This window comes from Antrostomus carolinensis, unplaced genomic scaffold, assembly GCF_000700745.2.
Source record: "Antrostomus carolinensis isolate BGI_N321 unplaced genomic scaffold, ASM70074v2 scaffold13845, whole genome shotgun sequence".
Taxonomy (NCBI): Eukaryota; Metazoa; Chordata; class Aves; order Caprimulgiformes; family Caprimulgidae; genus Antrostomus; species Antrostomus carolinensis.
The window spans coordinates 343,075-370,606 of NW_010315826.1; the positions used below are offsets into that span (position 1 = coordinate 343,075).

General features: G+C 51.2%; 1 protein-coding gene across 1 annotated transcript in view; it reads left to right on the forward strand.

Moving 5' to 3' along the window:
• PTPRF (protein tyrosine phosphatase receptor type F) overlaps positions 1-27,532 on the forward strand; it is a 292,186-nt gene that overhangs the window by 251,501 nt on the left and 13,153 nt on the right. Inside the window, exons 22-27 of the mRNA XM_029084975.1 lie at positions 2,875-3,087; positions 6,177-6,331; positions 9,516-9,631; positions 15,190-15,287; positions 23,381-23,504; positions 25,479-25,654. Coding sequence (XP_028940808.1) covers positions 2,875-3,087; positions 6,177-6,331; positions 9,516-9,631; positions 15,190-15,287; positions 23,381-23,504; positions 25,479-25,654 — 882 coding nt within the window. The remainder of the gene's footprint in view (positions 1-2,874; positions 3,088-6,176; positions 6,332-9,515; positions 9,632-15,189; positions 15,288-23,380; positions 23,505-25,478; positions 25,655-27,532) is intronic.

The window sequence follows — 27,532 nt, forward strand, 5'->3', positions numbered from 1 at the left end:
CGTCAGGGATGGGGGCTGTGGACATGTGGTGCCTGCTCAGCCTTTCTTTGCTGGTGACAGCATGTAGGAAGGAGGATGGAGTCAGGCAAAGGAGGAGCCACCTCCCAGAAAGTACCCCATTGGGAGACCACACATGAGTGTCTCAAGAGTGCTGAGAAGGACAGATCCTGTCTCAGGTTGTAAGCTCTTTGCAGCCTCTTTCTGCTGATGCAGCCATGCTGATTTTGCAAACAAGCTTAGGGGAGAAAGCTATTGCTTTCAGTTTATCAAACTGTTCTGTCAGGAGGCTTTTCCCTTTCTGGATAGGACCTAAGCTCACAATTTGGATAAGGAGTTTACTCTAGTATCTAACAAAACCTGCAAAGCTCTCTTCACACTTGCTTGTTAAAGGCTTTCAGCATTCACCAGCCCATTCACCCCAAGATGCAGTTTATTCTGTGCAGGAGTCCTCCAATGCCAGTAGCAGGGTACATGTGCAGGCATCAGAAGAGTCTCACACAATGGGTTTGTGGGCTCACTCTTTCCCACACACAACACCACCTCCAAAGTAATAAGGAAAAATTCCAAGAAATGACACACAGAAGAGTCCATTAAGAGAACAAAGTTGCAAGCTTGAAGCACTCAGAAATTACAGAGCGTTAGAAGCTGTAAGTCAGCCCTTGCTTATCATTAATCTTCAATTACATGATTGCACAGTCATTTCTATGGGGTCCCAGTTCACACTGTGCATGAGTGGTTCTTTTCTGCACATATGTGTGATGGAGAACCATCATCTGTAGGTCTTCTGCATCATTTCATTGCAGAAGTTGGAAGATGTTGCAAGAAATAGAAGACTAAGATGAGAAAGGATGGTTTGGTTTTGAGCTTTAGGTGGTTGAAAGCTATCAAGAGAACTGGTTTCTGTCTCTATTTCACCCAGTCTTGGGCAGATGATTTAAAACAAAATTTTCATTAGCAGCCACTGTCTTGCATGTTCTGTTTTTTGGAGTCCTCAGTTTGAGATCCTGGAGCCTCATTTGCAAAGCCTCAGCATCTCCAGCTGCAGAGAAAGTCAGTAGGAGCTCTGCTGGGTACAGGCAGTGCTATAAAAAAATGCTAAGTTTTCTTTAAAAACAAAACAAGCCAATGTCTTTTCAATTTGACATTCAAAATTAGTGAACATTTTTTACATTAATGTCCCTGCATCTCTGTCTCCATCTGTAAAATTAGGATAATCGCTTTCATCTCACCTCATACGGGTGTTTGGAAGATAAGATCGTTAATGTTTGTGAAGGACTTGTAACATTATGGTGATCAGCACCATAGAAAAGCCCACGAGGAAATTATTAATTTTGTCTTCAGAGCCAGATTTGAATAGTAAGCAATAAACAAGGCCTCAGGCTGCATAATGCAAAGAAGAAAACAAACTATGGAATAGCTGCTCTTTGATTAAGCACTGTCTGTCCTGTGTATTGAACAAAGCAGGGGAGTTGCAGAAAAGACAGTATGTGACCATGCAGTCAAGGATTGTAACACAACGCGCATACGTAAGACAGCTGAATTAATTTTGCAGAGACAATATTAATTTCCTAATTTTTCAGGATCTGAATTTCCAAGCCTTGCATTTCTTTCGGTGCAGTCTTTTGGGGTGTATCTTACATATATAGGTGGCAGCAGCATCCGGCAACCTCAATCACAACTGAACCCCTGTAGTTTCATGCACATACAGCTGTGCTTTCTGACCCAAAGAGCTTAGCTGTAATTTCAGCCAAGGTATAAGAGATTTGTGTAAGGAGCAAACTCCACAGTCAAAGACTATATTTCTGCCTTTTCCCCCTGCAGTTACAAGGGTATTTATGAAACTGAGATTTCTGAATCCCTTTTTTCTTTTTTTTCCTTTTTGTTTGTTTGTGATATTGCAATGACAAGCTATAGCCTTCCTAAATTGCTCCAATATGAGTATTCATAAGAGGGCAAGAATGGCCTGTGGAGGAGAAAGAGTGGGGGGTGCCTTACCCAGCTTTTCCTCCTCACTGGGAGTGAGCTCAGCTCAGTAGCATGGTTTTGTGTGCACATCACATTCCCCAGCCCCACTGATGTTCCCTGTCTGCCCTGACAATGCTGCACTGATACATTTGTGTGTGAAATGTATTTCATGCCTCCTTCTTCATTTTAAATTAGAATTTCTGTTCCAAGCCTAATATTTGGTTGTATTCATTAGAAAAACATCTTTTAACATCTGAGAGTCTTTCTTAGCAGTATAATTGAATTTTTGTGTATTTATATCCTTTCTCATGAATTTGTGGCTGACTATGAAATTTGCCATTTTTACTCTGAACATCCCATGAAATCTGTTACCATTCTGTGTGATTTACGCACAGCTCTGACTGCAACCCAGCAGCAGGTGAAATATCGAGGCACTGACCGAAGGGAAAGACACAGCAAATGTCACTTTTCCCCTGTACATCAGCATCAGCTGTAATTCACATCCAGTGTCCATAGAGAACGTGAGTTGTTGTCCATACCGGTATTTGGGCCACAGAAAGTGGCCCAGTTCACTCGCAGCCCATTGGGATGCATTAACTCTGGATGGCAGGCACAGCCAGGCTGTCCCAGCCCTTACATTCATGTGTCACCATCCCAGGGCTCAGGACTCTCCCAAAGCTGAGCTCCTGCCAGAGGTGCTTGCAGTGTGGGGCTGCAGACCAGTGTCCCAGCAATGCCTAAATGGATAACACATCGTTCTGGTTTCTTTGTACCACCACATCCAAATCAAACCCAGTATCTTCTCCTCCCTTTCCTTCCACCCTGCTGAGTCCTACAACCAGTAAGGTAACAGCATAAGGCGGTGTCACGCCAGGTGAAGCAATAGTGATGCACCTTTTTTGTCCCCAGCTGCTGGAGGCCATAAGCCAAGGCAGTCAGAGCAGGCGCCAGCGACGCCAAGCAGACAGACTCAAGCCCTACATTGCTGCTCAAGTGGATGTGCTGCCTGAGACCTTCACCCTGGGGGACGAGAAGAACTACAAAGGTTTCTACAACAAGCCCTTGTCTCAAGACCTGAGCTATCGCTGCTTCGTACTGGCCTCGCTGGAGGATGGAGACACGGTAAGGGCTTTCTGCTGGGGGGCACAGCTCTTCCTAGCAGAGCTGAGGTGGGCTCAGTGCAAGCAGGGTGGACAGTTACTGCAAGCTGCGATGTTGGAGTTTTCTCTGAAGAGAGGAGAGTGAGGCTGCATCGCTGGTCTCAACAAGCTGAGGCAGCCATGGGAGTTGACTTGATAGATGATGGTTTTGGAGGGAAATGGTACGTATGTTTGACATAAGAGATGAGAGTGGAGGGCAGTGTCAACACACATGTTCTACACAAGCTCAGTTGTGGCTTGCTGGGCTGTGCCCAGAGCAGAGCTTGACATATGGTTGGGATGGGATAGGTTCATTTTGCTTTGTTTCAAGTAAGTGACTGTGGAAAACTGCCCCTTGAAATCCTACCGTGCACAGTGGCTGCTGAGGCTGTGTGGTAAACAGGATGCTTCCTCTGCAATCCTGCCTTCACAGGCTCTTCTCTGGCCAAAATCTCACTTCCAGATGATGTCTGGAGAAGCAAACCTGCCTCCCATTGCCATAGGTTGTCAGCAGGGTAAAGCTGCACACTTGCCTGCTGCATAGGGATTCTTGCTCCTGTGTCTCTCCTTGCTAGAGGCAAATGCCTTTGTTGGCAGTGTGCTGCCAAGCACACGGGGCCTGGGCACGTGAGGGGGAAGGGAGTAGCTGATGCAATAAGCAGGGAGCAGCATGGTGAGACCTGTGTGTCAGTGTCCAGCTGTAAACACAGAGGGCAGGAGTTGTGGTAGCAGCAGTAGCAACAGCCAGTGTGTAAATAATGGAAATAATAGAGATGTACAGAATCCTTTGGTCGGCTTCCAAGCTGTGACTTCCTTCCTCAGCCTCATTTGCTTGTAATGGCTCATTAGGGTTGGTCAAGTTATTCATTACTCATCCAGCTCACGTGTTCTTGTGGCAAGACGTGCACACTGGTGAGGGAAGGAGGGTCACAGATTAACAACAAGGTAAGTCAGAGGCCTCAGGATGTGCTATCCTGGCAGTCTCTGTCAAGTAGAGATGACCCTAACTAGTTGATCCCAGACTATAATCATCATCTCCTCCCTAGCATAGATCTGCCACAGCCCTCCAGTGAACCACCAGCCAGCAGAGTTATTACACCCTGCTCGTAGAGACCACCTTTCTGCATCCCCCACTGCATCACCCATTTTCATTTGAAGCATGAGGCACTCTGTCCAAGGCTGTGCACTGTCTCCCCCACTCAGCTCCTCTTAAATTGCTTGCTGTGTCTCTGGTATCAGCAGGTAAGCACAACATTGCCATTCTTCAAAGGCAAAGTGGAGTGTGGTTGAAAACCATCTCCGAGAGCAGGGGCACCTGCTTCTCACAGCCTGCCTTTGGAAATGCCACTGAGATAACAGTCCTTCTGATCTCTTCCGCTTCTGTCTTCTCTTGGAAGAAGGCATCTCCAAAGTATGTCTGCAAAAATATGAGTCTTTGCCCCTTGTACAAAGCTTTGGAGATGGACACACATGTTACCTTGCTGCACAGATCAGTGTGCTCCTTCCCCCCCGCCACCTAATGACCTTTCTGGGTAGCCACAGGCAAAGGCTTTGTGTTTTCCTCACAGAGTGGCCACTTGCCCATACAAAGGGAAGCCCCAGGCCTTCTGCCCCATCCTCTCACCACCAGTGTCACATCTTCTTGTCTCTGCCGTGCTCAGACAGAGCTATCACTGACTCCCTGTCCTGTTGTTCAAACTGGATGAGGGGGTGTAGGAACAGGCTGATGGGTCGCAGTGATCCCATACAGACTTCCTCTAGGAACAGAGCTGAACTGGGAGACAGCAGCCATTTCAGGGTCATTGAAACAGGGTCTTTTAGGGCTGAAAGGTTTCACGGACAAAGCAGCAACCACTCCCCACACTCCCCCTCCAGCCCATGGCATCTCTGACCACTGATAAATCTGAGGAGAAGAGCTGGGATGCTGCACCTGTGCATGCTGCCAGAAGGATGTCACAGATAAGAGCATTTTCTGTACTCATTGCCTGTTTGAAACCAGGCTGGCTGGGATCAAGGGCACCTGTGAGAGGAGATCAAGATGTGCATTTGTGTGACACCAGCACGCTTGATTTTTCCTTTTATTCCCCTCACACACACACAGACATGAAGTGCGTGTTTAAACTTTGACCTTAAAGCAGGTGATTCACAGAACTACAGGCACCTCTTCAGTGACCAAAACTTTCTATGGCAGAAGCAGAGTGTTTCTGGCTCCCCGATGCTGGGCTGCAGGTGCTGCTTAAAAGCCACAGGCACTGAACTGATACAGCTCTGGCCCTCTCTAATAGGGGGAAAGGATTTCTTTTTGCAGCATTTAACCCTTCTGACCCAGCGAGGCTGAGCTGTGAAGGGACAACACAGCTCCCTAAGCCTTAGCAACAGCAGCAGAACAAGCCAGATGCAGTGTCATTTTTCTGCAGGAAGGGTTCAGGTCTCTGCTAATCTCATCTTGCTGGTGGGGCTGGAAAGCTGTCCCATCGCATTATAAATCACTGGGCTGCCAGTTTGCAGAAGTCTCTGGAAAGAAACCTGTAAGCATGAGCCCCTTTCCAAGGTCTGTTTAATGGTGCTGAGACAGGTAGAAAATGTTCCTGTCATTTTGTTCCTTTAAGAAAACCACCTAACCTCGCAGGGGTTTTCCTGGTATAGCCCTGTCCTGGAGAGCTGTGTTGATACCAGCACAGCAGGTATTATAAACCACTTAGGAATCGTCAGCCAGCCCCACTGCGCAATTGGTTGGGATTCAAAAGCTTGTGATTTGGATCCTAGAGAATCCAGGGCTGGCAAGTGGCTCTTAGCTGGGCTGCTCCAGTTTGGCACCTCGGGGCCAGATCTGCTAGCCAGAAAGTTGCTGGCACTGGGAGCGTTTCACACCAGGAAGGGAGTATTTCCACAGTGTGACCTCCACTGATGCTGAGGTTGGCAGGACCCCGTGGTGTGCTGCTGGGGTTTGAGAAGCATGACGGTTCCCTGCTAGCCAGAGGCAAGGGGAAACCTCCATGTGTCAGGGACGTAGCTTTTGCTTTAGCATAATGGACACTTGTTTTTTTTCTCTCTCTTGCCGGTGCTGTTCAGAAGAGATATGCAGCCAGCCCCTACTCGGATGAGATCGTGATGGAAGTGGCTTCAGCAAAGCAGCAGGATGAACCAGAGATGCTGTGGGTGATGGGGCCCGTCCTGGCCGTGATATTAATTATCATCATTGTCATTGCTATACTCCTCTTCAAAAGGTGAGATCCAGTCCAGGACGTAGTGGTTACAGCATCAGCACTACAGGTGGTGGCATCTTCAAGACCCTCCTTGTAGCCTTCAGATATGGGGTGCTCTGATAGATGGTCCTTGGTGGTCACAGGGAGGAGGAAGGTCTCTTTTTGGCACAGCAGAAGGCTGCTTTATAAAAACAGCAGAAGGGCTGGGTATGCAGAAGATAATTAATATCCGCCTGAGGACACAGAGCTGCTGTGCATTCTGGAAACGTGTCAGCAGTGGGACAGAGGAGAGCAGATTTGTCCCTAAAGCTGGTCTGACTGCTCTTTGGTCTCACAGCTTGGATTTGCAGCCTTTGAGACATCTGTAGTACTAGTTTTCTTTGGAAATTGCCTGCTTGATCACAGATGCCCCCACTGCTGTGAATTTTGACTGGGGAACATAGTCTTGCTGGTGCGAACAGGCTGAAATCAGAGTAGGAGCTCTCTTCTTGAGGCCTCTCAGTCCTGGCTACCAGATCAGGACCATCCACGCTCTGTGCTCCCTGCTGAAGCAACCACCTGCTTTTGTGTAGCAGAACAGTCCTGCTAGAGCTGCAACTGTAGTGTGAGATGATTGTTAGTCTTCCCAAGGAGCCACAGGTTGCATTTGCATGTGTTCGGGTAGCCTGTTCAATTACGGTAGGTCATTCTCTATCAGCTCAGCTCCAAGGTTCTGCTCCTCCTGGACTCCCTATTTACATATGTATCTGGAGCTCCGGGAAGGGAGCTGGCTTTGTTGTCTGATTAAATGGAGCTCTGCTCTGCATATGCAGACAGTGCCTTTCTGTGTCAGTGATCGTCTCCCTTCTTCTCTTTCTGCTCTTCCCTGGATCTAGTAAACAAGAAAGGTAGGAATCCATTTTATCTTTTTGTTCTGCTAAAATTTCAAGTCTATTTCCCTTTTTAAAAATCAAGCCTGAAGCTAATAAGGGGTATCTTTGGTTTTGGGAGCATGGGGCATGCCAGCCCTGGAAATTTGCAAAGACTTTGTTTCCTCAAAGGTATCAGCCTCCTAGCAATTGTCAGCCTCTTACAGCTCCTAGGGAGACAGTTCCAACATAAAGACTGCCCAGATTGTTTTTGCAATTAAATTAAAAATTTTTTAAAATTACAACACCAGCACTTATAGGTGTTTCTTTGTTTTCTCAGTCACTTCAGACTGAAAGGTGTTCCATCAAGAAGGCAGGTGCATTCTTGCAGTCTATAATGAGGAAACTTTGATGGAATACCAGGCAATTGCAAGAAACAAAGCATTTGCTGGTCTCTAAGGAGAGAAAATAGCCCCAGGGGATATTTCTGTAGCTAGGCCCCATGGACGCTTGGCTTAGCTTTGCTTTGTCCCAGAGTCTGGTGTGGATGGAGCACCAGGAAGCAACACCAGCCCACTGTGCTCAGACCTGACATTCATGTCCCTGCTGTGTCCTGGCCCATGCAGCAGCAGCATATCCCCTTCCAGCACCACCTGCGTGCTCGAAGTGATGCTGTGTTACCCTACAGCGTTTTGCTGTGCGGCTTCTCTTTGGACGTATTTTCTCCCAAAGGTATCTATGCAGCATATTCTACAGTGGGAATGAGCCGAAGCCGAGGAGCATGGATAGCTTGGGATCTGGAGGTTTGTTTAGCAGTTGCCCTGACTAGGTTAATGAGAGAGACAAATGTTAATTAATGTGCTGTGCCCATTCCTCAGAAAAGCTGGGCCGCTTTGCTCAAGTGCTCCGGGACTGGCACACAGTAGCACACATGTCACATCCTGCTGTGCTCCTGATAGGAGAAACACTGTTTTATTTGTTTGCCATGTTATTTTCCTTCCTTTCTATCAATGCTCTCAGTCCTTCAGCTGTTTTGTCTTGGTCCAGGCAGCTAGAAGGCTTCTGAGATGTTGAGATGACTCAGAGTAGTATAAGACTCGGAGGCTGGTCCTCCCCATTGAACAACTCCAGTGTTTGATGCAGCCATGAGCTGCAGGTGGAGTTTGCTCACAATCTGGGTCACAGAGGGAATGCAAGTTTCACTTCTGATTTATGCACTAAATTTTCCCTAATTGGTTTTCACTAGTGCCTGCACAGCGTGCACAGCTCCCCATGGAAGTGGCAGCACCCTGTGCCTGTGCACAGCGTTTCTGATCATGTGTGGCTCAGGGTCCACTGATGCAGCTGCCTCTGTGCAGAGCCTGTCAGTCCTTCAGGGTGCTTCAAAATGCCTCACAAGGGGGTAGAAAGCAGACACTGACAGTTGCAGTTTGCAGGATGGTAAATGTGCCAGCGTTTGTGCAGGGTAGCAGAGACACAGCTCCCTCTTTTCAGAAAACGTCAGGTCAGCAGAGGGGTTCACCATCAGGTAAAATCCATTTTGGGGCTGTAACCAAAATACAAAGTCTCCACATATTGCTGCATGCTCAGCACATTGGCAAAGCATCAGGGTCAGCACAGACTCCAAAAGAGTACTGCTGTCCTGCTCCTGCCCAACACCCCTCTCTACTGCATGGGTATATCCACTATATTTGTAACATAGGCAACAAGTGGGGCTTAGAGAATCGCTAGAAACCCTTCTTGCAGTATTAGCTTTTCCTTAATATTCACTTGTCCACTTTTTAATTGGATCTGTTCCTGCTTTGCCTGTGAATTCCAGCAGGAGCCTGAGGTGGTGGCATTGCTCTAGGCATAAATACAGCATGAAGAGACAACAGTGTATTTTATTGTTCCATTAATACACGCCTTGGGTGCCTTCAACCATTCAAGACATGTATTAATGGCCCAATAAAACACACCCTGAAGAGCCTTTACACTATTATATTAGAGCATTCTATATTTAAATATTTCTAATACTTGAGAAAAAAAGAATATTATATCCTTCCACTACAGGAAATAGTTCCTAGAGACCATAAGAGGAAACAACATCTTGCATCTATCTGCTTTTTCTCTAATAAATATTATGCAGAATATCACATTTCAAAGTGCCTCACTAATCAAACCTTTGCCATCATTTAAATACAATCCATCCTCTTTCATAGATGAGAAATTGGAGGCGCAGAAGAGACTGTGACTTGCCCAGAGCCCCAGGGAGCCTGGGATGGAGCTGAGTGTCTGGGACGCAGGGACCCAGACTCCTTCCCAGAGGGGTTCCTGCTGGTCTTTGCCAGAGCTCACCTGCTTGTCTCTGTCCATAGGAAAAGGGCACACTCCCCCTCTTCTAAGGATGAGCACTCCATCGGCCTGAAGGACTCACTCTTGGCCCACTCCTCTGACCCAGTTGAGATGAGGCGGCTCAACTACCAGACTCCAGGTAAGGAGCAGCTAACCCCCTTGTGCCCCACCTCCTCCGGTTCCCCTGTGCCAGGTCCCCATGCCAGAGAAGGAGCTGCATTTCTGCCCCTGAAGCAGTTGCACATTCTCAGTCACAATGGCAGAGGGGGCTTGTACCAAGGATAAACAGGTGTCTGCTCTCTGGTCAGCAGATCCTTCTCCCTGGCCCTGTCACTGCAGGCACGCAAGGTTGGGGAACCTGGACTTGGACAGCCTAGTGTGTGGTGTTGTCAGACGTTATGTGAAGCTCACTGTGGTTGTCCTGTCCCTGGCCACAGGGGCTGCATCTGGGAGGATCAAGAGGTATAGAGAGCCCTTGTACTGCTGGGTATCCCAGCAGCTTTGTCCCAGGATCTTTGATGTGCTGACTCTCCTGCTCTGCTCAGCTAAGGTTGAAGAGAAGAGCTACCTGCAGCCTACGTTGCTCCCCAGTCAGTGCTGTAGCCCAATGAAGGGCGCTGCTGGTCATAGTGGACTCAGCACAGAGGATGATGGTTCAGTAACAGCCGTTGCTTTCTGCATGCAACTGTTCAGTGCAGAGCATCTCGTCACGCCTGCGCTGGCCTGTGGTGCCTCGGCGTGTAGCTAGTTTGCCAGCTCATGGAGGCAACTGTACTTCACACTGCAGAAAGGTCTCGTGCTGCTGCTTTGTGTCTGTACGTCTCTGATGGCACCGAAAGCACAGTACCTGTCATTGTAGTGATCAGAGACAGGCTCACCCCGACTTGTTCAGAGCCTTTCAGAGCGTCCAAGTCCTAGATGAAGTGGGGGAGCGCTTGGGCTTTTGTGATGGAGGAAGCTGTTCAGCAATAAATGAGGCACACACAGCTCTCTTCTAACTTGCAGCTCCTCCTGGTCTGTAACCTACTTTCCTTTTCCTCCTACTGCTCATTCATCTAAGAGCTTTCATCTAACAGGAGAGTTTTGAAGGGACCATTTCCTGATGTAAGCCTGCTGTGCCTGGGAAGGAGGGTAAGAGAAGCCTTTCCTATTGCTGCTCACAGCGGTCTGGCTCAGACCTGGGGTGGGCGTCACCAGCACATCTCCCTCTGTGCCAGAGCAGCTGTCAGAGATCGGTAGTTAGTACATCTCCCAGGCAGACTGATGGCAGACCTCACAGGTAGGATGCAGGGACAGCCTGGCAGTTACTAGCAGACCTGGACCATTAATTAGACACAGCACAGACCAGCATGGTACTGCAGCATGGGAGGAGGATGCTGTGGAGAGCAAGGCAGGCACCTGCGCTAGGGGAAGAACATCTCAGCAGGCAGATCACTGGGAGCAGCACTAGGTGAGGGACCACACACAGTCAGCAACAGCATGCAGCTCCTTGCAGAGGAGCAAAGTGTTGAACAGGGCTGCTCCAGGACACCTGTGCATGGAGACAGAACTCTGTGACATGTCTCTACTGCCCAGGGACACAAGAGCCATCTTTGCTGTACAGTCGTGCTTTACATTGCATGGAGGAGCGTGATAGGTCAGACTTGTATCTGCTCCCATCTCCGACAAGAGATCAGAGCGTTGGCAACGAGAGCATCCCTTGCTAGGGCTGTAGAAGGGGTCATGAGCTGCCATCAGAGAAAAGAGGGATCCAGGAAATTTTTATTTTCCTGCCTGTGCCTAAGGATAAACCAGAGACGCTGGCTAATTCAGGAAGCTTGCAGAGCTCTCTGGAGAGTTAAAAACAACCCAAAGTGCCCAGTTCACAGCAGTGCTCTGGGATGCGGCTAACCAACACTCTCCCACCAAGTGACACCACTGCGTCCTCCTCCCTTCCGCATCACTTGTGAGGCTCTGGGGGTGGAAACGGATGTCGTGCAACTAGAATTCACTGTTCTAGCTCCTGATGAGCTTGTCCTCATTAATGAGGAGGCATGAAAACCACAGAGCCCAGTGGGCCCAGGCGGTGCTGAATGGATGCACTGACAAGAGGTGCTGGCCACCAGCCCTGCACACTTTGGTAGCTGATCTCCCCGCTGCAGCGTGCTGAGCAGGGAAAACTTGTTTAATGCATAATTAATTGGGCTACTGTTATTAAATATTAAGCTTTCTCATTTTTCTGGCTTTTTACTTCAGACAAGGGTTATTTCCCCCACTGCTGGCCTCCCTGTACTAACATACCACTGTGCCAAGTCGCTGAGAGGATATGGGACCAGGCAGTGTCCCAGCACGCCACAAAATGAGACTGAGTTGTGCTGCTGATGAGCTGCGAGCAAGCTGGAGGCTCAGGGCACTGAGTAGAGGTTGCTGGGGCTGAGTGCAGTCCTCCTGGCCACCGAGCAGCACAGATGTCCCCTGTACCTGCCAGCCACCTGCCCGTGCTGGCTCCCCTTGGGCACTGGACCGTGGACAGTGGTGTGCAGAGAGAAATGTAGCTCTTGTCATCAGATGAAGACCTGTGTGCTCACTCACAGGTGCTCACAAGTACCTCCAGCTCCATGTGTTTGTCAGCAGGGGATGGTGCTGGCCAAAGCCAAAAGCCCAGTGTGTAATGGCCAGCTGCAGAGCAACCCCGGGGGCCAGACAGCTGGCGCTGTGCAGGAGAGAGGCTCCCGGTGCTGTGCCAGATGATGCTTTCCTTTGCGTCTCCATCTCTTTGTCTTTCCGTTTCTGAACCTCTGTGATGATGACTAAAGGCTAATGGGATTTCTGTTCTTGCCCCATTTCTTTTCTTTGCAGGTGCCAGTGTCCCCAGTTGCCCGAATGTCTCAAGTTAGTTTTAACTCCTGTATTTATCTTTTGACACCTTTTGCTTTTTCTTTACCTTTCTTTTTCATCTCTGTAATTTTTGTTTCAATGTCATGAAGGTCACCCTCACTCACAGCAGACTGTAGAACAGCAGTGATTTCACTTTCTGACATGATGTGTGGAGCCAAGCTTGGGTACTGTTTGCACAGCACTACAACAGCTCTCCACAGCACAGTACAGAAGGGAAGGCCCCAGGTGCCGGGCTGCCAGGACGCTCCTGCAGCAGCTCTTCACCTGCTCCCAGGCCTCCTACCCCCTCACAGTGGAATGCCAGGCTCTGCTGTGGCACCACACCTGCAGCTGGCCCTGCGTGGGGACAGATAACCTTGGGCATTGTGGAGGGGGTGGCCAGCTAAAACCCCTTAATGGGCAGATTGGAGGGTGCTCTGCAGCCCAGTGGCTGAACACATTCTCTTCCTACTTCAGGCAAACTGACTTCCCTGGGCTGGGTTGCCTGTGCCATAGTTAGGCAGACGGATGCCAAGGGATGCTGATCTTCTCTGAGCTGCTGTGCAGATGGTCTGCTTGGCATTGTTGGCACCAGAGTCCCAGGCACAGAGCAGAGGGCCTTACTTGGATGAAGTAATATCAGGACTATGCGTGTAACTGCCCCTTTATCTCTTGTCTTTAAGCTTCAGGTTCACTTTCAAACAACCATAAAAGCCTGTCCTCCCTGCTGCTTGATGAACACGGCATCTGTGTGTGCACGCAGGAATGAGGGAAGTGCATAGGATAGATGCTTCCCCCAGGAGCAGAGCCAAGGGCTTTGCAGTCTGTGTCCCTGCAGACCCTGTGAGACCTCCAAGCCCTTCTAGCCTGGTGGAGAGCTCACTGTCCTCTTGCCAGAGTCATTGGAAGAGCATGTAGAAGTCCTGGTAGTATGTACAGATCTCTTCTGTCTTGCCCTGCAGTGTCAGTGGCAATTGTTCTAGGTTCACCATAATGGGACATCAACCACCTCTTTCTCCCCATCTGCTCTTGCAGCTCCTTTGGCCAGAAAAACTGAAGTTTGGAGAGACCCCTTTGTATTTCTCAGCAGAGATGAGTGTCTGCAGCTCTGCTGTGGACAACGGCTCTGCCATACTTCATACATAACAATGTTGGGCTAAGGACATACTGTGGCTACGTTCCAGCCTCTTTCTCCTTCCAGCCCCACACTTCTGCCTTGGTCCCACACTGTTCTCATTCAATCACTCATCAGTAACAGCTCTGCACTGCAAAGGCTGCTTCTGAGCCACAGCCTCTGGAGCGTAGGCTCTGGCACCAGTGAGCAAATTGTGCAGAAATCAGAGCATCGTCTTTGTGGGCCTGCTCAACCACCTCGAGGATCCTGATGAGTGAAGTGTCAAACAGAGCACCATTTGCAGGGAGACCTCAGCACAAGGCAGAAGAAGGATCTTTCCTTCTCCATCCGTCCATGTGCTCTCAGACCATCTGTGTATAGCTCTGCATTACCAAGTGATAGAAGGACAAATGTATGTTGGATCAGGTCTTGCCTATATGCAGCGATGTCAGATGGTTTTGGCAGAGGTGTGAGGAGTCCTGCTGTGCAGCTGCTGCAGTGTAACACCATGTTATCACCTACTTGTCACCACTGTGTAAAACGCACATACCCAGCCTGGGGACTGCTCCATCACTTCAGTGGCCCATCACTGTCATCTCTGGCAGCGTTCAGGCTCCTGAGTGATTGAGAAGCTCCTGGCCATGCTCCAGGCTGTTTCCCTGGGTGTGAATCAACAACTTCAGCCTATTAATAATCATTATTACCCACGTGGGGCTTCTGGGAAACCCACAGAGCAGCCGATGGAGTCACAAGCCTTGGGATTTGGATGAGGCAGGCTTTGGATGAGATGTTTCACAGTCACGTTCCTGCCAATTCACCATCTCAGCTTCAGAAAAAGAGATTGCAGTGGTTGAGTCCTGAATCCCAGGGCACCAGTAGGGCTCCTCCCAGTCCCACATGGGCACCCCTGTGCTACCTGGAACCTGTGGGATCCCCTCCTCCTGGCCTCTCCACTTGAACAAGGCTTGGCCTGTGCCCAGGGTGAGCCATACTGTCCATCTCTGCTTTAGAGAGGGCAAGACTTCTGACATGGCTTGAGGGGCATCCCAACTTGCAGCAGCCTCCCAGAAGCTGCTGCTCCTGAGCTCTCAGAAAGTTGTGCGGTCTCCAACCAGGGTAGCAGCCATTCCTCCATGGAGCCCTCCTGATCTTTCTTCAGCTCCCCAGGGGCTGGGGTGGCATATGCCTACCCAAAAAGCTGTGCACATGCACCACAGAGGTTTCTCCTGGTGCAAGTCTGGGCGAGTTTCTTTTTGGCTAATGCCTTTGTTAGGGGTAAAGAAGAGGATCAGCCTCAGCCCTTGGTGGTGAGAGCACCAGAGAATCAGTGGGTTCATCTTCAGCCCGTGCGTGAGCTTGGGAAGCGCATTGACAGCATCTCCTCGTCCCGTTCCTGCCAGGGGCTTGCCTAAGCCCCTGCCCACTGCGTGGCCTGCTCTGTGTGCCCGGTGGCTGTACTGTCCGAGCATGCTCACCTGGTCATGCACATTCTGCACATCACCTTTCTTTTTTGTTTCACTGAACCGTGTGCTCTGAGAGTGCGTGCAGCATGCCGTGTGATCTCACCAACTTCCCATCCATCCCGCCCAGCGCTTCACATAGTCACACGTGTCTGCCTTGCGCCCACCTTTTGGGTTTGCTGTGCACCTGCTGTTGCCAAGCCTTCCTCAGCCATGCAGAGCCATAACCACTTCCCTCTCCTTCCTCCCTCCTTGTCTCACTCACAGGCATGCGCGACCACCCTCCCATCCCCGTGACGGACCTTGCCGACAACATCGACAGGCTGAAAGCCAACGATGGGCTGAAGTTCTCCCAGGAGTACGAGGTGAGCGTGAGAGCGTGCCGGGCGGTGGGGGCAGAGCAACGCTGGCCAGGACCCCCAGCAGAGAGGGCTTGAAAGCTGAGCCGTGCCTCCCCCGCACCGGCATCGCCCGCGCGGGCCCTGAGCCAGGCCTGGGAACCTGCCAGCCCTCCCTGCCAGCCCCAGAGTGGTGGGAACTCGCCTTGAGCAGTTGAAGCATGGCTTGTACAAGGAAAAGGCCTTGCAGCTGAACGCGCAGCAGCCCGCCATGCTCCCACCGTCGTTACAGTCTGAGGGGTGAATGGGAGCTCGTGTCTGCCCTTTGTTGTTTTGCTCTGCGAGAGCTGCCCTCCATGCAGGTGAGCTGAGGTATTTCAGGCCACAGCATCCTGTGCCACTTCACTTCCATCTGCATTCAGAGCTTTGCTTTCTGCACCATCCTCTGCTGCTGGCAAACACACATTCAGGTTTTCGTTCCTGCTTCTGCTTTCCCGACCTATTCCCCCTGCACGCTGCTGGACTCAGCATCTCTGGCACCAGAAACTCTGCTAATATCCCACTGCCCCGGAGCAGTCCCAGCTGTCCTCCCTGCATAGAGCCCTGCACTCCTGAGCTGCAAACTCCCCAGCACTGCTGGATCCCACTCCTCCCCTCCTCCATATCTCTTTGCTCACACACACAGGCAGGTGTTGGGCATTTGGTGACCCCCGCCTCATCCTGCATTGCACCTCTCCCAGCCCGACCCCCTCCATTCTCATCCTCCTTTGAGGACAATTTGCTGAGGGGGTGCACCCGTGGAGGGGAAGGGGCTGACCTGCATAAGGGCTGCCTTGCCTTCCTTGCCACTCTCAGGGCTGGATGATTAGGTTGAAAAGTTGTCAAGTTGGGAAAAGGTCCTCTGCAGCCGTGAGATCAGCAGTGGCAGGATATATGTTTTCCTGTGCTTACATGCAGGACCCTCTTGAGCTGCAGGGGACTTGTAAATAAACCCCCCCACTAGTATTAAAGAGGGAATAAATTTGAGAAGTGTCCTTTGCATGTGTTATCACTTCTGTTTGAATTGTTATCTGCCTGTGCCTGTAGCCTCCCCTTCCTGCAGCATACCTACACTGATTTATGAGATGAGATCAGAACATTTGCCCACAAGGTAGGATTATATATGCCAGGAAAGGGAAAGCAGATCTCTGTGCTGAGAAGGTAAGGGATGAATTCCAGCTAGTTCAAAGGGTGTGCTATGTGTATCTGAGGAAGGCACAGAGCTCCTTTTTGCTTCAGGATGCCAAGTGGAGGGCTTTGTCATCCCTCTGCATACTGCTGTCTATTCCAGAGAGCAGCTGAGCTTTCACCAGCTACAGCATTACATCGCAACTTGGGAGATGTTTAGAGAAATAATGTGCTTCCCTTGCAGTTACCTGTATGTTCGTGTATGTCCTGCTAAGGGTGCCAAGGTATATCTGTCTGTCAGGTGCTGTCATATCTGTCTGCCGTGGGCTTTTTGTTACAAGTCCAGCTGAAATGTGAAGCAGGGCTGTCCGCTGTGCAGCAGGCAGACTGTGCCTCTGCTGTGCGGGGGCATTCGGCAGCATCCAGCGTCTGTGCTCTCCCATCCTCGCACCAGGCCTGCGCCGGTTGGAGCCTGCAGCATAATTCTGAGCTGTGGGAACTGTTTTGGAAAAAATGAGCATTAAGTAAATTCTCTTAGCTGTTTTCATGAGCCTCTCTCTTCTCATTTCTCTTTCTTAAGAATATCATGGCTGGTTGAGAGCACCAATCAGTTGTACTTTTCATGTTGAAGCAGCTATTAAGTAGCTGATTGTTGCATGTAATTTTTTTTCCCCTGGATTCTGCTGTGTTTGACTCCTCATCAGCTAGAAATTACTGAACATGACAGGCTCATACAGTATTTGATACTAGGATAGACCCCAAGGCAGAAGTGGTTGTCCCTTGGTGTGTGGTGATCAGTACAGTCATTTCCCATTTGAGGTGCCAGTGAGAAAAATCCTGAGCTGATTTTGCAGAGAACGGCAGCTGTCTGTGCAGGATTGCTGCAGCCATGGGTCTGCTCTCATCCTGGTCCTTGTGTGCGCAGGTTTGGCATGGCGACAGCTCTCTTTGAGGCCAGTGGTGGGAGGGCTGGAGGGCAGGATGGGCATGGCATGTGCTGCTGATTAAAGGAATCTGCAGAATGGATGTGGAAATAGCAGAGATGGGAGGGGAGCAGGCTGTGCAGCCCCTGTGGGAGCTCGTGCTTCCCAGCACAGGGAGAGGCAGGGAACCACAGCTCCCCAAATTCTGTGCGATTGCAGTCATCAAGTGATGATACAGTCCCAGCACTCACCCTGGGACTGTGTGAGCCCCGGACCTACACAGAGCTGAGTGGTGACCCAGCGCTTTGAAAGATGAAGACCTCAGCCCTGTGTCCCTCTGGCGTGATGCTGCTGCCAGACTGGGCATAGCACGGCTGAGCAGGGAGAGCTGAGGGACGAAGGCATCGCAGATGAAGCCCTATGGCCCATTTGCTGTTTGGTTGTGCTTTGGAAAAGTTTCATTAAGTGTTTTTGCAGAGCAGCCTGGCAGCCTAAGGTCTCTGTGGGGTGCAGGACTGTTTATAGATAGCTCACGTTCCAGGAGCTGTGGCACCCTAGGCAAAGAGCAAATATTTAACAGTACTTTCAACCAGTGAGGCCAGCTGCCCAGAGTCATCAGTCTAGTGCTTGTCTTGATTGTGCAAGCGATAACAGGGTAACCTAGACACAGGTGACACAAAACAAGACCTGTCAGCATCCCCCCACATGCCTGGGGAGGGAGCAGTGAGGGTGGCAGAGGTTTCTCAGAGCCGTCTGGCCGTCATTCCCGCAGGTCAGAGAACAAATAGTATTGCTCACACCAGTTTGCCAGCCCACATGGCCGAGCAGCTTGTGTGACAAAACCAGCACCGAGAGCTGTGCACTGGCCACAGCGATAGCGGGGTCCTGAGCTGCGGGTTAGCCCTCACCCTCGGCGGGCAGGGAGTGATCCCAGCTGGACCTGCCAATATCCCTGGTGTGACAGGAGAGATTGAACTGCAGGTGCTGGGAGGTGAGCCGACTGCAGGCACAGTTAACTCTGCTGCCAGCTGCTCTGGCATGGGGCATAGCACAGCCCCACCACCATCTCCCAGGCACACAGCAGAACTAGGGGGAGCTGAGTGCAAGGGTCTGGCAGCAGCTTCTGGCCCAGCCACACCAGGAGACTCTTTAATTTTTAGTGTACAGTGAATTTACAGTGTGGGATTAATGGAATTAAATAAGTAGAAGGGAGGCTGAGCCCTTAATTATTTATCTGCAGGCTGTGATGAGTGCGGCAGCTGTGTTGGAGCTCCTCCTGTGGGCCACCTTCCCACGCTGCAGCCTGTGGATGTGGGGCAGGATCCTGCCCTCGGGTGGAGGGTACTCACACTGGGACGCACACACACCACATCTGTGAGATCCAGCAAGCTGAGCACTGCTGTCCCCTTTGTTGCTGTTAGCAAACATGGGACAGACTGGCTGCAGCCAGGGCTGGTTCCTGCTCCCTTGTGGCTGCTGCCATTTCTGGGCTAGATCCTGCACCACCTTCCCAGGGGAAAATTATTTCCTTACATCAAAACTGTAACTTGTGGCCATTGCCCCTTGTGCCCAACCCCTTCAGCACATTCCTCCAGTGCACAGCCCCTGGGAGCAGAGAAAGCTGGAGGTGATGAGAGCCAGGCAGCATCCCACTGTCCAGCATGTTAGTCCTTGATAATCTTTATTTTGTGCATGAGATATGACTGTGCTCCTGCTTCCCAGTGTCTTGGGGAGCTGCAGCCCCTTCCCCACAGTTTTGTGTGGAAACACTGCTGGCCTGCCCAAACCCCACGAGAGCTGCTTGGGTCCGTGGGGGCCAGTGAGCCCGGGAGGTGCTGGATCGGGGGTCAGGATAGCACCCGGGGAGATGCGTGTTGTGGGTTTAATGGGCTAATCAGGGAGCTGCCTGGCAGGCATGCAGCACTCACGTTCCGGTAATAAGAATAATAAGGCTGAAGCGCTGCCAGCGATTGATTCGGGAGCGCATTATGTCCTCATTTGAGACGCAGCGCAGATTGACAGTGGTCAATGCCTGTGCTAATGCACTTGATTTCACAGGAGGCCAGGAAGCACTCACAGCCTGAGCACCTTCCCCTCCCCGTGCCCTTGTGCAGCCGCCTGGGCTGCTGAGCAGCACGGGGCCGTGGCCGCGGCCGCCCCGCTCCTTGGCTACCACAGCCAGGGCCAGCCGAGCTGCTGTGCCACCCCGGAGGTCTCCCTGCCTGGCTGCCCCTGCCTGCCAGCAGCAGAGGCAGCTGCAGCAACTCTACATGCAGAGGGGTTTTAGAGCTGCACTGAGGAAGGGGAGCAGCAAACCCAAGGTGGACTGTATCTGAGAGACAAACCAGCACCCAGGGACCGCTCCTTGGCTACCACAGCCAGGGCCAGCCGAGCTGCTGTACCACCCCGGAGGTCTCCCTGCCTGGCTGCCCCTGCCTGCCAGCAGCAGAGGCAGCTGCAGCAACTCTACATGCAGAGGGGTTTTAGAGCTGCACTGAGGAAGGGGAGCAGCAAACCCAAGGTGGACTGTATCTGAGAGACAAACCAGCACCCAGGGATGCTTTCAAGGCATTTATAAAGGGCTCGAGTTGGTTGAGGAAAGACCCTTTTTCCAGTCCCATTTCAATGGCCTTGCTCTGTCTTTATGTTGGTGGCAGTAGCAGCAGGGATCCCTGAGCTGCTTTGGAGAGATTGCTCCTTGCGCTTCCATGCTGGGAAGGAGGAGTTTTACTAGTTGGGCTTTTTCTTAATTTGCGCTTGCTGTCTTAGAACATCTCCCCTGTCAGTTTAAAGCAAAGCAAAACTAAAAGTCCTGGTGCTTTTCAGTTTGTTCCTGGCTCATTTCCTTCCCATTTCCCAGCCCTTCTGCTTTCTAGGAAGAATGAGTTGAAAGCATTACTCTGATCAAGTTTTGGGATGAAGCAGTGATTCCCATGAGCCCCAGAAAGGAACAAGAGCAGACTCTCAGTGCCCAGGCAGTTGTGGAGCAAGGTGGGGAGAGAAGGCAGTGCTGCCATAGTCAGGTGCTGCAGAGCGTCAGAGATGGACAAGACTTGCCAACCACCACTCCATGTAAGGGCTTCAACTGCTCTCCAACCAGCCCATCATCCTCCCATTTATTTACTCATTTGTTTGCCTTAAAGGGGGGGAACAGGTGTACATTAATTCATCACCAGAGTTTAAATTAAAACATTTTACTTCTAAATGAGTCACTAATTTGCAGGAGTATTTAATTAGAGCCTCTTTGCACTCAGGTGCTGTATTACTTCTGACTTTCTCACCTGTTTGCCCTCTTAAGAGGCTGCTGATGATTAGACCATTTCTGTACATCCTCCTTTCACATCAAAGCAATTAACCCTAATGGCAACACCTTGATGCTCCTCCTTGGTTCTGGGGGTTCTTGGCAGTCTTGTCTCCCCCAGGAAATAACCCTTTCCACCTCTGTGGCAGGATGCAGACTTGCTGTGCAAAGCACACTGCACCCCACAGCGTGGGCAGCCCTGCAGCCTTTTGGCAGTGACTTGCAGTGTAGATTGAGCACCAGCAACTGCTCTGAGCTCTCCTTGCTTCTGCTGCAAAGGGAGGACTCGCTTCAGCACCCACCTGTGCCCAGCACTGAGCGAGTGTTCACATGGTGCAAGCAGGGCTGGTGCTTCCTTGTGTTGCTACTCAGCAGCAAGAAAACAACAGGTTGCCCAAGGAAGTTGTGGCTGCCCCCTCCCTGGAAGTGTTCAAGGCCAGGTTGGATGAGGCTTTGAGCAACCCGATCTGGTGGAAGATGTCCCTGCTGATGGCAGGGGCGTTGGAACTGGATGAGCTTTAAGGTCCCTTCCAACCCAAACCATTCTGTGATTCTATGAAAATGCTCATTCATACCTTCAGGGCTGGTCTCAGCTCCACTGCCAGCTAGCCAGCTCTCTGCATGGGCTGTCTCTGCAGAGTACGGCCATCTTTTTGAAAAAGAAGTGCTATTTATGTCTTTAATAAGCACTGGTGGATTTTCCTCCTTGGTTTGTCTATTTGTGCTTCTCCTTCAGTGTGTTCCGGATTGACTAGACCAGTATCAAAACCCCCTCTCTACTCCAAACAGAAAAATCCTCGCACATTTTGTTCCTCTTGCTTTTTCATGCCTTTCATCATTTCTATTGCCCTTCTCCAGTTCAGCCCCACCATTAGGTGGGCAGCAGTCTTCCCTGCCCCACAGCTGAGGGAGGAGAGCATCCAAATTGCTGATTTCAGTGAGCAGCCTATCCTGAAAACAAAATATAGGTGCCTGAACAAAATGAAGTGCCCCGGAAAACCATCAGCTGTGCTGGGATGTCTCTGTGCCTGGGCAGAGCAGTGTGCAGGGGCTGTGGCAGCCAGGCCAGTGGGTTTCCAGCCAGAAGCGGTGTTTGCTCCGCTCCCACCATCCCTGCCGCAGCGCCTCTGAGCACTGCTGCTGTCTGCTTATTATGCTGATAATAGAAGATTACAGGTTTTCTGTAGGAAATGTCTATTTACATCCTACGTTTCCCAAACTACCTATTAGCATTGCTGTGATGTCACATCCTCCTGCGCATTTTCGTCAGCGCTGGCCCCTCTGCCTGCGGGCAGCCTGCTGCTGCGGGGAGGGCTGGCAGTCTGGGCCACATGCTGGGGACAGGCGACTGCCACCTGGCACAGCGCTGGCCCGTGCCCTGTGCGTGCCCTAAAGCCCCCAGAGCTGGTGCAGTGATGCAGGCAGTGCTGTGCTCTGTACCCGAGCTGGGTACCTGCACCCACTGCTGGCTGCTTGGGATGTGCCTGCTCAACAGCAGGGGACAGCAGTGGGTGTCACCTTGTGCACAGACAGTGGTTGATGAGGCTGAGCAGAGGGACTGTGAGGGTTGTCCAGGTCACCCCAGTCAGCAAGCTGTGCTTCCCAGCTCAGCCTTTTGCTCACAGCTGATCCAGAGCTGACAGACTTGTGGGCATTTTACTGCCTGAGAAACCTTCTGACATGGCTCTCTGCCAAGCGATGAGTGTGGATGCCTGCAGAGAGAATAACATGCAGTGCTTCCCCTGGCCTGTTTGCTCAATATTTTTGCCTGTGCACCAGCAAAGCTTCAGGGACCCTGAGCTGGAGCCTGATTTTAAGAAGGCTTTGACTGTGTTGGTAATTTTGTGGGGAGAGGGTTCATGGGATGACTGATTTCTGCTGTAGCCGCCTGCCCCAGGCTTGCCTAGGGCTGAATATGCAGAGCAAGTCCCTGCATGAGGCAGCTGTCTTATCTGGGTGCCTCACATAGCTCTCAAAGAGGCCATCCCATCTCAGAGGGGTGCTTTGAGGATTGTCCTTTTTCGCCTTGTTTTGTGCATGGACAAAGACAACAGAAAAGGCTTTGGGAAGGGTGTGCCTGGCCATGGAGGAGCTGTGCACCAGGTGAACCAGCACATGGGAGCAGCATTGGTGTGTGAGGCCAGGATGCAGGTGGGATCAGGATGTGTGCTTTTCAGGCAGTTGCACAGCGTGTGGGCCTTTGGCCAAGATTTATAACCACGTCTCTTCTCCAGGTTTATAGTTCCTTGTCACTCTATTAACTCAAACGAGAGATGTTTACATTGCATAAGTAGCTGGAGCAGTGGATAGTAACTTATCAATTTTCATGACTATTCCCTGGCAAAGCTCATAGGCTGACTTGCAGGACACTAATACCCAAAGATCCTGGGGCACAAGACACCCAGGACTTGCTGTATTTCAGGAGACAGCAGTTCAACAGCTAATAAAACCGCTAGGTCAAGAACTGCACAGTCAGGTCTCTGTGGAGTCCTGGCATAAGACCAAATTTCTGCTGATGGGTCGTTCCAGAGGAAAGGATGAGCACACAGCAAGAGTGGAGGTGAGGCTCATCTGCAGTGGGTTGCCCTAGTGAGGGGCTGCCCTGCTTGCAGGTCATGGGAGGCAGGTCCCACTGGGGCCTGGGTTTCACTGTGGTCTGGCTTGACACTGCTGCTTCGGACACCCAGCTTTAACCGCTCCTGACTCCCTCCGTCTCTTTCTCTCCACAGTCCATTGATCCAGGGCAGCAGTTCACCTGGGAGAACTCCAACCTGGAGGTGAATAAACCGAAAAACCGCTATGCAAATGTGATTGCCTATGACCACTCACGTGTCATCCTGACCTCCATCGATGGTAAGAGTAACTCTGGAGTGGGCATCCCAGCAAATGGCTGAACCTGGCTGTAGCAGGGGACGATCTTTTTCTCTGTTCTCAGTCAAGGAGGGGCAAACACCAAGAAACATATCCAGCGTCAGCATGAGCAAACGTGTATTCTGGCTGACAAGAAGAGAGGAAGGGCTCTGCAGAGCTGCCCCTGATTTCCTAAGGTCCTCAAAGCAGTGTGCCCCATGTAGCTGCTTCTTGATGCTGCTGGTGCCAGCAGAGATGTCTGTTCCAGCATCCTCCCTTCTCACTGCTGGCCCTGCTGTGGGACTTCAGCTGCCTTTCTCGGCACGTGGTGGGACATGGCACTGTTAGCCCTACCACCCTCTGTCCCAACACAACTGCAGGGCCAGTATCTTCCTCTGGGACTTGTTTGTGTTTGCTCCCAAGTAAGTGCCCAGAACTGCACGGGATGAAGGGTGTTCCTTCCCCTGGGACATCAGGCTCCACACGTCCCTGTGCTCCATGGGAGATGCATTGGGCCCTGGTGACCCCCATGGCTCCAAGAACCAGCCCCACATCTCCAGGCTCTGGGCTAATACATGCTTTTAGTGCCTGCTTTGCAGTCCCATTGAGCACAGATAAGCTGGAGCCCAGGTACCAGAGCCCAGGCTCACCCATTCCCACTGCTTTATAAATCAACACCCAGCTCTGCACACCAGAACTGAGCCCACTCATGGGGGATGAGGAAGATGCAGCTGATGCAATACACCCCAAGGCTTTGTGTATAGGTGGCCCTGCAATCACTACCGTCCTTTTTCTTGGGATGGAAGAGTCTTTCTAATGCTGATGCACCTCTCATCCTCTGTGGGAAGAGGAGAGGATCCAAACGGTCCCTCCCAGCAAGGCCTGTTAAGCAGCAGCAGCTATGCGAAGGCCTGGCATGCCTGATCATGGGCAAACCCTGTTAGACAGCTGTGGGGTGAGCACACGGGGGAATCCCTGTTTTCCAGCCTGACTCAGTTGCTGTAAGTAGTGTCTGTGTGTTCCTGGGAACCGTTCCCAAAGCGCCCTGCCAGGTCCCTGCCGCCCATGCCAAGGGAGCCGGGCGCTGCGCTCCAGCTGCTGCTGCTCCCCCAGAGCCGCCAGCACTTTGTTGCTACTGGAGACTGCTGGGACCTGTAGAAAATTCCCCAGGACAAAAGGGCGAGGGGGAGGCTCCCAGCTTTATTTCCTTTCTCTAATGAAATGTAGATGTGCTCTCCTTGGGAGACAAGGAGATTCCTGCAAAAAACCTTGCAGCCCCTGCAGTCCATGCTGAGCAGGGTTTGGAGATACAGCCCCAGGCCTCTGCTATGCACATTTATTTTAGTAACTGTGTGTTTGCATTGTCAAGGCCTTTACAAGAAAATTCTTCCCTTAAAGTGGTGGATGGAGACAGAGTGGGAGCTGGAGCAGCCTCTGCCCCCAGGCAGCAGAGGGGGGTCTCACACTGAAGAGGATTTCAGTGGTGGTGGGAGGAAGGTCTCTGGCTCCTCTGGGGTACTTGTCCCTGCAGGAGGGATGGGAGGACATCCCTGCCTGATGTCACCTGCTAACAGAGACAAACTAATGAAGCAACCTCGTTTTTAAAAGGTGCTGTAGGACCACAACAAATAGCTGGTAAATTTAAGACAATTATTTCAATCAGTTGCTTGGGGCCAAACAGGCTCCTTAATATTCCTGCCTGAATTTCCCTTTGTGTGCGGGTGGCAGCTGTCTCTGCTTTGGTGCTGCCTCCTTGTTGCATTAGTGTGGGAGTTACAAAGGCTTCTTCTTTGTTCAGGCATCATCCCTGTCCTTTGCAGGATCCCTGGGAGAGATTCTGGCATCACCCTGTAAAGGAGACTTGTCAAGAGCTTGTGAACGTGCCAGCCTCTTCCGCTGCCTGCAGGGCCCAGCAGAGCAGTAGGCACAGGGTTGTGGGCTACCCCTGGAGTAACACTTCACCTTTTTTCTCTGCAGGGGTCCCAGGCAGTGATTACATCAATGCCAATTATATTGATGGGTATCGGAAACAGAACGCCTACATCGCTACGCAGGGACCTCTGCCAGAAACCCTCAGCGACTTCTGGAGGATGGTGTGGGAACAGAGAACAGCAACTATAGTCATGATGACCAGACTGGAGGAGAAGTCCAGGGTACAGTTTTTACTTCCTCTTTTCTGGAGCTGATGGTGGGGCAGGAGAGAGAGATGGGAACGCTTCACAGCATAAGAGCATCCAAGGAGAGGCAGGTCCAGTGGTGTCTCACTGCTGCAGGCACCGCAGTAACAAGTGTTTTGTAAGCATATCCCTGTGGGGCAAATGGGTGGCAAAACCTTCTGTCACTGTGCTACTTGTTAGCCTCTGCCTTGCCTGTGTGTCTGCATGCACACCCATCCTTTCCCTGCCCACATCACTCCTGCCAAAGGGAGAAAGGAACGCTCTGAGATGGGGAGTGTTGACAGTCCCTGAAAGCCTGGGGGCTGCATCCCAGAAGCTGAGAAGCTGCAATGGGTAGGTGGTATCAGCAGCATCCTGCAGCCTGACAGGGATCTGGCGTCTCTGGCGATGCAGGGGAGTGGCTGATGGGGTCTCATTGCATCAACAAGACTAATTTGTGCCTTGTCCAATGACAACATGTATAAAAGATCGGCTCATACTGCCAAGATTAGATATTCTGATGTAATAAATGCAAAGCTGCCTGTAAATTGTGGGGAAGGCATGAGGTGGAAAAGAGCAGGAGCCCTCACTGCAGATGATGTTTATGGTGCCTCATGACAGAGGTTCTTACTCAGCCCCCGAAGCAGGAGTTTGTAAGCTGTGACCGAAGTGCTCCCGTGCCCAGATGCACCCTTTGGGCAAAGCCTACCCAAGCAGGAGGCAGCTTCTGCCTCCCGTGATTCAGTTTGTTCCTAAAAGTAAAATTTTAGCGGTGAGCATTTGTACTTGCAGAATATTTTAGTGTTGCCATGCCAACAGCAGGAGAAGGGGCTGTGCACTCAAGCTGTGAAGCACTGGTTATTTTTAGCCCAATAAGCTCGTTCTTGAGAAGCAGAAACTGTCAAGTTTGGGTCTAGTTAAAACTTTTGCCCATGTGCTCTCCCTCTGTTTCAAAGCTTTAAGCCCCAAACTGCTCACAGGGGTGTCCTAGCCCACACTGACTGGGAGGAAGCTGCTGGAACAACTGATCACCGCGGCAAAACAGATCTGCTTTTCCTGCATGTACAAAAATAGACTTTGCTCATGGGCTTCCCCAGCTCTACAAATGCCCTACAGCCTGCATGGAAAACTAGTGTTCCTCAGAGACAAGCTGCCTCTGGAGATCAGCCCCAGCTTTGCACTGTGCTTCCTGCCATGTAGCCCTGCCTGCCCTGTCCGATGGCTGCATCACCCTCCCCACCCCAAACAGGGACGTAAATTAACCTGATCCGTCATGCAGCTCAGGGCTTGGCACATGGGCCAAGCAAGGTCAGAAGCTGCTGATCAACTGCTCTCTGCAGCTGGGGGTTATCAGGGGACTTTTTTATGCCTTCACATTTCAGTGATGGAGTGTATATTTGAAGTACGAGGAAAAGCCCTTTTAGGTTGTGAAGTAAATCCGTGCCCGGAGTCCTCACTCACTTAACTTCTGGGCGGCTTAGTTATGGGAAGGCACTCCAGGGTGCGTGTTTCACTAAGATAACGGGTTTCTTTTGACCCCACAGGCACTTGTCTTTGCCTGAGATGCCGGTGCTGCTGAGCCATGTGTTATCTCCCCCCTGCATGCTCCCTGTCATGTCATCCTGCAATTACCTCTTGCAGTCTTGGTTTCTGTCCCAAACAGTGGGATGGACACTGTGAATCCCTGTCATGGACAGAGGGTGACCAGAGCCCTCACAGAAATTGCAGGCAGCCTGCATGACCAGGCGTGCTGCCCAGGGGCTATAGGCTGATCCAGCTGGACCCAGACCCCAGCATTTGCCCCATAATGCTGCCTGCCCATGCCCTGCTGACTCTTTGGCACATCCCCAGCACTCACGAGAAGTGGGCACTTCC